Below are 11,067 nucleotides of genomic sequence, written 5' to 3'. Positions count from 1 at the left end.
AGGAACTCTTAAGTTGTGGCCAAAAGCATATTTTATGAGGTCATAGTGATCTTTGGCCACTGCATGGTTGATCCTTGAGTCCCGGTCGATGTTTGGGCCAGGTGTGATGATATTTCTTCCAGGTGTTCTCATAAAATTAAGTAGAGTAAATCACTATTATGGGACTGGGTACGGTCACAGTGACTTTTACCTCTGACCAACAATCTTTATTCAGTTCATCATTGAGGCCAAGGGAATATTTGTGCTAAATATACCAAATTTTCATAAGACATTTCTGAGGTATAACATTCACAAACATGTCAGCATCTGTACCAAGGTTATCATAGCCGTGTTATTTTCATAGCTTTTATTAATATAGAGTTAAAAAGTTATTTTCTCTTTGGCTTATTTTTACTTACTTTGCAGTTTTCAGTGCTAAAGATTTGTTTTATTGTTTAAAATGTTTACTTTCAGTTTAGTTTTGATTACTTTACATTTTATTTGCATTTATATATTTAGCACTATAAACGCATTTGCTACGATTTGCTAATTGAAAAAGTGAGACCAACTTGAAAACTACTAAAACAAAAAGACTGACTGTATTTTTTATATTCAAAGTCTTTTTTTTAACCCTCTGAAAATGTCAGTTTCTTATTTGAAATTTAGTTAGTTTTATTTTACTACTATATTAACTTTGTCCGTTTGCAGGGACTGCACACCCACAGCTGTTGCAGAAGCATACAAGAACAAGGGTCACACAGTTTACCACACCATGAAGCCGAACTGTCCTGACCTAAAAACTACATTCTTTTCATTGTGCTCACCCACAATGTTGCATCCAAGAAGAAAAGTCAAATAAAGTTAATTATTTTAGGGAACTTCTAAGAAGCAACACACAACACAGTTGTGTACAAAGTATATAATCAAGTGTATTTTCATCTTTATCCACGTTCTGTACACATATTAAGATCCATTTCACATGAACACTATACAATAGCAATGAGTGAGGAATGGTATATTTTCTGAGCACTGAGCAGCTCATGTCGAATGGCACTTTCATAAAAAAAAGAACGAAATCACAGAGCATGAATAAATAACTCAACAGAGAAAATGGCTTTATATTATCAGATCCATTGAGTAACAGATTTAGCACATATAAAATGCACAATGCAACAAAACAAAACATTTGTTTGTTCCACCCTTGTGTTTTCTCTGCATAATCTGTACCGTAAATAATCCCCCCCCAAAAAACCCAAAAGATATTTGCAGCTATCAGAGGAAAAAGTGTGCTTTTAGTCCGGATTTGAGTAAAAGGCAATCTAAAATATAACGTGTTAAGAGGAGTGGTAACAAGATACATTGAAATATCAGAGAAATATCAATACAATTCACAAATCTTCAATTATTCATCTCGTAGAATAGTCATTTAATAACCGATAGAAAAAAAAAAACAATACATGTTTGGCTGCTTTACAAGGAATATCTATGCTTCAAAGATATGTTTACATTTTCTGTGTGCTTCTGAATTATCCCAAGACAGTTTAGAAGAAAGAAAACATTATGAGCGAGCCAGCATCTGGTGAGGTGTGTTGGTTTCCTCTTTCCAAGAAGCAATCAGAAAACACTCTCAAATGTGATTCTGAGCTCTTGAAAATTCCTGTAAAGTTCGGGCTGAAACAGTTTTGAAGTTGTCATGAAAAGCTTTGTTGCGGGGGCGAGCCAAGCATAGCATCTCGCATGATTATTCTTCTTTATACCTTCCCTACGTACACGATGCTTTTTCAATCTGCTAACCACTATATGTACATACAAGCAGTGTTCACGGATAAATACCTTCACTGGTGTAGAATGACTGGCTCACAATCATCCCTACCTGGAATGGCATGGCACATTGACTGCAATATCTGATATTAATTCTCTTTCTGAGCCATCATACTGTAAGGTTCACTGGCCAGAATATGGAGAAGGATTTGAAAATTCCTTTTTTCACCAGGAGGGCTAAATATCTTGCTTCATTTACTTTACGATAAGCCATCAGCAACACGGTACCATCTCTTGTGGATAGAGGCAGAGTGAGTGGGGAGTTTTAAAATCACATGAAATAACATGTAGACTGCAGACATGATGTCTTATCCAAATGAAGGCCTTCTGTTCGAGTGTAGCCAGGATGACTGTTGTGCTCTCTGTTCATCTACCATCAAAATTCAATAGCTGGGCTGTTCAGCCTCATACATCATAATGGGGACATTGAGACTTGAGATAGGGCATTACAAAGAAGTACAAAGAAACCAGATGTTTTTCAGCACTTTCTTCACGGTGCCATATCCATGCTATATACAAAGCCAAAGTGGATATGCCTCCTTCGAGCTTGTTAAAAACATAAAAAAATGATACACTAATAAGGAATTGGTGAATGCAGACTGAGTGCACATTGTGATACAGAGGATGAGTCAGATCTTGTGCCGTAGATAAGAATTTATCATTAATAGGAACTGGGCAACCTTGACTTTTGAGAAAAATGTAAAAGCAGGACACAATTGCTTTGCGCAGTTGTTGTTACTTTTGTTTTTTTTCTTTTGTGGAATTTTTCTGATAGTCGACCTGACAATATTGGGGCGCGAAAGGAAAGCATCCTCTCTCATCCTCTTGTCTCAGTCCACACTTGCCTACTCTCCTGTGATTTCAGACGTAGTATTCTTTGTCTTTGTTCTTTTTACCCTTTGTGATGGCCTTTGCCACAGAGGCTGTCGCTGTGTTTTTGTCTTTGACCACTGCTCCGTTGCCCTCCGCAGTGGAATTGTTGGCAAAATTGTGGCTCTGGTCTGTCTGGTAGGAGCCCTCATCCCGGTTCCGGTACTTGTACATGGCATAGAGGAGGATAAGAATGCAGAGAGCAGCAGCAGCCACGATACCAACCACCATCCCCGTGGTGCTACTGGACTCCCTTATCACCTCCACGGCACCAGGCAGGCTCTTATCATCAGAGGCTGTGGGGTTGGCTGTGGGCACATGGGGAAAATTGGGGGGGTAAGTTAGTCCTGGTGTGTTTCGGGAGGATGGAGGAACAGGGGGCAGAAGCACCTGGTCACGGGTGTTCATTTTGCCTGCAGGAATGTGGAGCTGGTCAGGGTTGGTGGTGGGAACAAAAGGAGGTAAGGGGCGGGGTTTCTGGACTCCACCATCACCAGCGGCAGGGGGTGGAGGAAGGACTGTCCTGTCAGTGACCAAGGGGGAGTTTTTATTGTAAAAGTCCTCGTCATCGGATTCCGTCATCTCCCCAGAGCCGAAGGCTGAGACCTCCACAGGGTCACCACAGTCCTCCTGGTCCGGGGGGCAGGAAGGGTGGGGAGGGAGTATCAGGGACTCTTTGGTGGTTTCAAGTGGGGAAAGGAGAGTAGGAGGAGGAGGGATGACGGGGTAACGGGTGGCGATGGATGGGGGCTCAAGGGAATCCACTGTTATAATAGGCAACACTAATTCACCTCCTAGAAAGAAAACAGAAAAGGTAGGGGATCCTAAATTAGAGCAGAATTAACACTGAAATTCTGGCTGAGCAGTTGTGCTCATCAGAACGGAAGCACAATCTGCTCATTATGTACATTATTAATGAAGAATTTAATATTAGATGGCTTATCAGTGATTTTATTTATAGTAATTGCATTTCTATAATACATGGGTATTTACATCAGCGCTTGGCAACTGAGGAGAAAAGCAAACCGAAAGCATCATAATGCTGTCTGGAAGGTATGCATATGTGTGTGGGTGTGCAGATTAAGAATGTTTAATAATGCAATACAGCAAATGCGTAAAAAAGAGCTCACATGCAGAAACAAACATACAAGATGACCCGTGAGAGGCGGCAGCTGAATGAAGAGCACATAATAAACACAAGAACATTAAGTTTTAAATGGCCATGCTGCGATATGCACATCTGTAGGCAGAGGTTGAGGAATGATAAGAGAGCAGAAAGGTTATTGTATGAATGAATCACACACAAAATAGTATGATTTTCTGAAAGCACTTGCTATCTTACAGATGTACCTTTAACCACTACTACTAGATGCCTCAACAATTCAACAATATATTTTCCTGTGTGTGTGTGTATTTGTATATACGATTATAACATTCTGCAGAGTTACAGATGTTACAGATACATACATCTACAGACATTTACAGCCAATAGGTTCTCTTTCATTATTATTTCAGTCACACTTTGCCGGGCCAGACAACAACAAACAATTCTGATAAGGTCATATTAATAATTAAGGCACCCACAATAAGGCCAGACTCTCAAGTTCTACAGCTTGTTTCTGTCACAAACTCGATCAGACTCTCTTAATGCCTGAAGTACACTTCACAAAGATTGTCTTTGATTCACTTTTGTGAGCTACAAATACAGGGTAGAGAACAAATTAATGCTAGTCTGTAATAACTATCCAAATAATGACAGTTATTTGACAGAATTACTCAATATGTGAGTGTAAGATAGTTGGATGAAACTGAGAAGACAGATCTGTTTTGTTAAGAACAATGATGGCTGCCTAAAAGCACTGCATTTTGTCTGCACTCCTGGGTAAAAATAACATTACTCATCTAAGCACCCTAGTACCATCGCTTCATAAGGACCAATTGACCCACCTGTTCCCGGTTCACACTCTTCCAGGTCCTCATCATCACTTGGACACTCAGCTGATGCCACCAAAATATCATCAGAGTTCTGTGGCTGAAAGCAAACAGGGAATACAATTTCTTTTTTAACAAATACCCAATAAACATTTTTCTTCATTCAGGCTCACAGACAGTCTCTTTTTTACACTGACTGTCCGGTCTGAGAAAAAAATCTGCACTATGCAGCACTGTACTGCTTAAGTGTTTGTGCCTGGAGCGACACTAGTAAGACTACAAGTTCAAAATGAGCCCATCAGCAGCTGCTTTTTATCCTTTACCCCATTGGCTGACTTTATGTGTGTGCAAACAATGGAAAAACATCACCGATGGAGGCTCTCAATGAGATAAATGCTATATAATTGGGTTTTAAACAATTCTTTTATATCAAATTTGCACAAAAAACCCATATAAAATTCTCACATATATTTAACGAGGATGCAGGATGCACAGTGGGCTCTGGGCAGAGTGGGCATTAGAAGGCTCACTAATGGATTACTTTGATAAATTGAAAATATAGAGAAGACCATTTTAGGATAGCTAGACAAAAGAAATGGAACAAAAAGAGCACTCTGCAGTTTTATTAGGAGAGGCAGTGGCAGTGGGGGTTCTTTAAAACCTCAGGACAAGTCCAACTACTGAAATTTCTCCAATTTGAAGGGTTTTCAGCATTTATCACATTCAAATTCTTTGTTTTTATGTGGCCGCTGTATTGTAAAAATACACTAAGCAAGAATGTTATCATTATCCTAATCCTAATACCTTGATGGAAAGTAAGTTATGCAGCGAATTCAGAATCAAACATGCTGGATCAAACCTGTTATTTAATGAATTTATGAAGCATTTTAGCTTACCTATTACTCCATACAAGGTTTTATATGCCTAATTCTTTCAGTAATAGCTGATGCAGCGCTAAGAAATTTAATGATGCTGTGAAACACTGAAATTTGTCAAGGTGTGAGACTTAAATGTGGTTCATTTCATCTCATAACTCCTTTCATGATGATCAGGGGAAAAGTGTGTTCATGTTCCTAAACCCCTTTAAGGCCTAAAAATCTGAAAAATCTGAAAAATAAGCTTATCATTGTCAAATGTAGAGAAGAACTGGGGATTCTGAAGTGTTCTCTGGTTTTGTGATTGTGTGTTGACTGTCATCTTAGATTCTAGTACTGCAAGTTAAATTTCAAAATGTGCATTAATACAAGATGAATGGAACAGAAACTACAGTATAAGCTAAACATGACAGGGGGATTAAATAAGCTCCAAATGTGTAAACCTGTGCAAGTTTAAACATTTATGTTTTATAAGGTGACACACATAAAGACAGTGCCAAAGTATTACTCAGTTTTGTTCTTATATTAATCACAATTTTGCATTTTTAAAGCTGATTGAGAATGTTAAGGATGCTTAGACATATTAGCAACCTGATAATTGAACAGAAATATAAATTTGTAATTTTGGGAATCACGCACAGCTCCAGATTTCTACAAAGCTAATTAATTAAAAAAAAAAAAAATCACTCACTGTTATTGAGCCATATTTAAAATGGCCTTTTTTCCTACTGCGAAACATAGACAACAGCCTTCACCTTATGAGCTAATTACCTCCCTGTTGTCAGCTAATTAGCACCCCTTTTTAAACTCGCTGACCTTTGAGATGCTCTCACTCAAGCTGGGCGACCGCTGCCTGCGGGTGGTGGTGGTGGCCATCGTGGTGGTCGTTTCCATGATCGTGGTAGACATATCAGACACCGCCAGCGGGGTGACGGAGGTGGTGTCCGTGGTCACCACGGAGAGCGAGTCTCCGACCAGCCGCAGGTTCCCCTCCACCTGTACGCTGGGGTCATTTTCCGCTGCCAGTTTGAGCACCTGGAGACCATTGTAATACAGCCCTGAAATCTGACCCTGGAAGGGTCGCCCTTTGTCAGAACCGCCAATTTTAATGGCTGCCTGGCTGTTAAAGATGGTCAACTGTCTCCCTAAAGTTAGACAGAAACACAGAGAAGGAGATGATGGAAAAGGGGAGAGAACGGCAGAGCACACACAGAGACGGCATATGGGAGATTTTGCACAAGAACATCATCTGAGCCAGGTGGGATTTAGTAATTCATTTGTTTAAAAGCTTATTTAGATGTTAACTCTAAAAAGGGAAATGTTGGTTAGCAGCAAGTTTATAATTTTGACTTTGCACATACAAGAAGAGGAGGCTTAAAGCCTATTTAGATGTTTATTTATGATTTTGAAATGTCACTGAATAAGTTAGCAGCTGCCTGTGGGAAAATGATATTTATATTTGTCTCTTAGCTTTAGAGGGGAAAAAAGAAGGTGTGAAGATCTGTATCTTATGGCTCCTTTTAACAGGTAACTACTAAAATGGCAGTCTTGCCACACATCAGACAGTTTGAAGCCGAATGACAATAAAAATTTGACTCCCTCCTCCCACTGACTTCATCAGCCATTAGGCCATTAACACATGCTTTTCCATGGGTTTCCCCCACGGTCCAATTGTTTTACCTCCTCAAAGGGGCAATGATATTCAACAGCACCGCTGTCAGCACCTTTACTGATAAGCAGTGTTACATCTGAGGAGGAGGGCTGCGGTAATGGGCCCAACTCAGGAGAATACTTATTAGCAAAGTTAATGGCTGCAAACAGTGATCTACTTTAACAGCCTGTCAGGGTTGTTTTGTTGCAGCAAAAAAAAAATTCAGCTTGGGAGTCTGATGTGCTCGTTGTAGTACAATGCAAGGCAGCACAAGATTACAGGGAACAAGAAAAATGGAAAGAGGTTCACTGGGGTGAACACATCCTGAAGCTGTGGTTTAAAATATGGTTCAGTTATTAGGAACAAAGCCTAGTCAGCTTATGTCCAGTGTTAGCTTCACTGGTATTAATGAAAACGTTACACAGCATTTTAATGATATTTATGTAGAATAATTACACACAGTATCTAATTACACACAGTGGTTAAGAGGGATGATAGAGGGTTAGACAAGGGTTATGCGCTTTTAGTTAATTTAGTTTAAAATCTTTGTTAAGGTGCAGCCTCTCCACAAGGTATAAGGATGACAAAAAGAAATGGCAAGCACGCCATATCCGTTTGCTTCCACACTCATTTTCTTCTGCTTAAAGCTATACTGTGGCCATTAAAATTCATAGCCGGTACAAGTTCCAATTAAAATGGAAATGTATACGTCTGGGTAACCTGCACTTTGTCACCCTTGTCTTCTGGCACTGCACCTCTCAGGGGGGGAAGTTTATTTACTAGTTATTTCAAGGGTTAATTAATTAATTAATCAATTATATTTTTTACCTTTATCGAGTAGCCACTCGTCAACTACCCGACCAAGTCTGTATGGGATTCTTTGCCTAGCAATAGCCAGTCGTTCATTATCATAGTGTCCTTCAAAGAATTTGGAGAGACAGATTAAAGGTTAAAGTCTGCAAGCTGAAACATCACATGGTTAGAAACAAAGTTATAACGGCTAACATTTTTAACAAGTTATCAATTTTAACTCAGCTGTGAGTTAAAAGAAACTTGAGCTTTACTTAGTGTTATCTAGTTATTATGAGTAACACTGTTAATGCTAATTAGAGCAACGTTTAGGCTATTTATAATGCGCTACTCTAGTTAGTGTTATTTAGCTATTTTTTTTTCCAAGCAAAGCATCGTCTTCAGTAATTACCAATTACAGACGAATAATTTTATGTACTTTATAAAACAGACGTTCATTCATAAGAAACAACCAATCAAATCAGGAAAACAGTTGCATTTAGACAGTGATAAAAAGTCATGTAGTTAGAGTAGGAGCATATGAATTTGATTGCATTCACAGAGAGCCAAAGTCTCGCTCACTTCAGTGCCAAAATGCATTTTTCCAATGCAGCGCATGGTATACATGCAGTGTTTTTACTCGAGCTCCCAGAAGGCAGTGACAGTATGTCAACATCAAAGGCTTATGGGAGTTGCAATTTTAAGTCTCTTTGGTGTTCATTCATTCATTGTCTTGTTCATTTATTTGAACGAGACACAAACAGTTCCCCGGTGAGACAGGACTTCAGCTCTCCTTTAAACACATGCAAATGCAAAACAAATAAATTAAAATAAAACAAGAACAAGCAACATACAGTAATTACAGTATGAATTGTTTCTAGACATTAGGAGAGCCCAGATTTTTATTTAGACCTAGCACCGAGGAATTTCTATCAATCATCAGCCACAGGGTCACTAAAACTGATAGTAAATTATTGTGACATTATTTTGTTCCATTCACATTCTGTTGAGATTATTATTTGCAAACATTTTCAACAAATTTGTAATTAATACAAATATGAATAATTATTAGAATCTAAAGTAAACCATTACAGCACAACAGTTAAATGCCTGGTTATACTGTAAGCTGTAATATAGTGAAGATGTTAAAATATGTTTGCCTTTTTTTTCTCAAACAAATTGCCAGAAAAAAATACTCCATGATATTTGATATCTATTTAAGGCACAAGAAACTTGTGTGATGTGCACTCCCTATTTCTAACTATTCTATGCATTGCCGTGTGAAATGTTTCAAATATCACTGATTGCTGAGTGGGAGCTGACATAAAGGTGCACACCATCTTCATTACCCAATTGCATGCTTGCATGTGCCCTCGTGTTATATGCATCTGTGATTTGAACACCAGCTGGAGGCACAGAAAAGATGTGGTTTGTGTCCCACTATGCCAGCTGGTGCACCTGCTCTGAATAAGGTTAATTGGTAGATTGGTTCAGAACAGGTTAAAGCACAGCCAGTTATGATCATTTTATGTATGTATCTTTTCTTTTTTGGGTCCATGTATATGTTGTGTGCACACAGTTGAGTGATTTTTACTCACTATCATAAGTTACCACACATAAAATAAAACTGTTATATAACTTATCATTATAACAGTCTCCCTTTAGTGAATCTACACTATTTTGTATCTAACAACAGACAGATTAAGTATGATCAAGCATGATCACAGCCACATTTTGAATGTCAGCAAGAATTTGTCAAGTGAATATTTATTGAAAACAACACTATCATATAAATTTAAGGCTAGCAGTTCATACATTCACATCTAAAACACTGCTATATTGGGCTGAAATAGCACTTAAGCCGCACAAGAATGGCTTAAATATTACACCATTTAGAAAAGTCTAGAGAATCCCACCTGAGCCACAACTTCACATCTTCCCACCTCTCTACCAAACTAAATGCAAATACGGCAGCAGCTGATGAAAATACCTGAATTGCTAAACTCAAAAAGGCAGCTTTAAGGAGATTTACTCATTTCAAACTATTATATTTTTACACAAACACATAATTTTTAGTTGCATGAGGCAACTTTAATAGATCTCTTATAAACTGATAAAATAACCACGCAGGAACACTGAATTAAAATTATTCACTGGGCAAACTGCCAAGGCAGAAATAGGCAGACATGCAACCCTTTCTCTCTGATCCAGAAGTTTCATGCTGTCTTACTATGCGTGTAATAACTCCAAAGTTTGTCCTGTTAACCTTACCTGGTGGATAACGCTCAATGACTGGATGGTTGTCCACCTGGAGAGTGGCATTGCCACCACTGCGTGTGAAGCGTACAACATGGTACTTGCCATCATTTACTATGACAGCAGGCTCATCAATAGTGATGTCATCTGTCCCCACATTGAAGATGACACCAATGTTTCCTTGATCCTGCACAAAAACAAGAATGAACGTGACTCATTAGGCAAATGACAGATGCGGTAGGAAAAGCGAGCATTGCCACAAATGGGTTTGGGGAAAGTCCAAGATAGTGAAACATGTTGAGCAATCACTTAAAAATAAATGAAAGTAAGGGCTAACCCTACTTAGAGGTATTCCTCTGCTTCTCGGGGCCTGTACTTTGAGCCTTAGGGCATTTGCCCTGGGGGGCATTATGCCCCACTTCAATCTGCTGCTGGATATCACTATTAAGAGCATATAACACAGGTTGAACAATACAGTGTCAGTTGTGAATGATAAAATAGTAATTATTGCTAGTATTTATTTATGCATTTATTTTACAGCTTAGCAGATTGCGTGCCGTTTGGCGTGTATTATTAAATTATATTTAATATTGATATTTGCTTTGTACATCAAAAGAACTGTTTTAATTAAATTGGTGATGTTTATCTTTTTATAATATTTTTCACACTTTTCTGACTAAAGAGACAATGGCTTGACAAGTTTAATCTATCTGCTTGTCAGGCCAGTAACCTTGTTTAAACGGAAACCCATATCCTTTGTGACATGGGCAGTATGTTTAGTTCTTTCTTTAGGGTTCAGTGCCATTTCCCCTCAGCAGCCAGCTCCACTTTCCTGATGTGGATCACTCTTGACAGAATCCTGCTGTTTCTCTTTTGGTTGACCAACTTCTCACC

The 11,067-nt window shown here is 38.7% G+C and overlaps 1 protein-coding gene across 5 annotated transcripts in view; it reads right to left on the bottom strand.

Moving 5' to 3' along the window:
- Positions 1-888: 888 nt before the first annotated feature.
- LOC146700110 (neurexin-2-like) overlaps positions 889-11,067 on the bottom strand; it is a 131,409-nt gene continuing 121,230 nt past the window's right edge. For 4 of the 5 annotated variants that reach the window (XM_085470175.1, XM_085470171.1, XM_085470173.1 and 1 more), the window contains 5 exons: positions 10,189-10,360; positions 7,957-8,046; positions 6,294-6,622; positions 4,618-4,702; positions 889-3,464 (listed from right to left, as the gene is read on the bottom strand). In XM_085470175.1, coding sequence (XP_085326301.1) covers positions 2,662-3,464; positions 4,618-4,702; positions 6,294-6,622; positions 7,957-8,046; positions 10,189-10,360 — 1,479 coding nt within the window. In that variant the 3' untranslated portion in view covers positions 889-2,661. The remainder of the gene's footprint in view (positions 3,465-4,617; positions 4,703-6,293; positions 6,623-7,956; positions 8,047-10,188; positions 10,361-11,067) is intronic. The other variant, XM_085470174.1, reaches the window with a different exon arrangement.

This window comes from Copadichromis virginalis, linkage group LG10, assembly GCF_057382275.1.
Source record: "Copadichromis virginalis isolate Kocher_CV1m ecotype Utaka linkage group LG10, C_Virginalis_male_GT1.1, whole genome shotgun sequence".
NCBI classification, from domain to species: Eukaryota; Metazoa; Chordata; class Actinopteri; order Cichliformes; family Cichlidae; genus Copadichromis; species Copadichromis virginalis.
Note: the sequence above shows the minus strand (reverse complement) of the source record. Positions and strands in the feature narration are given on the sequence as shown.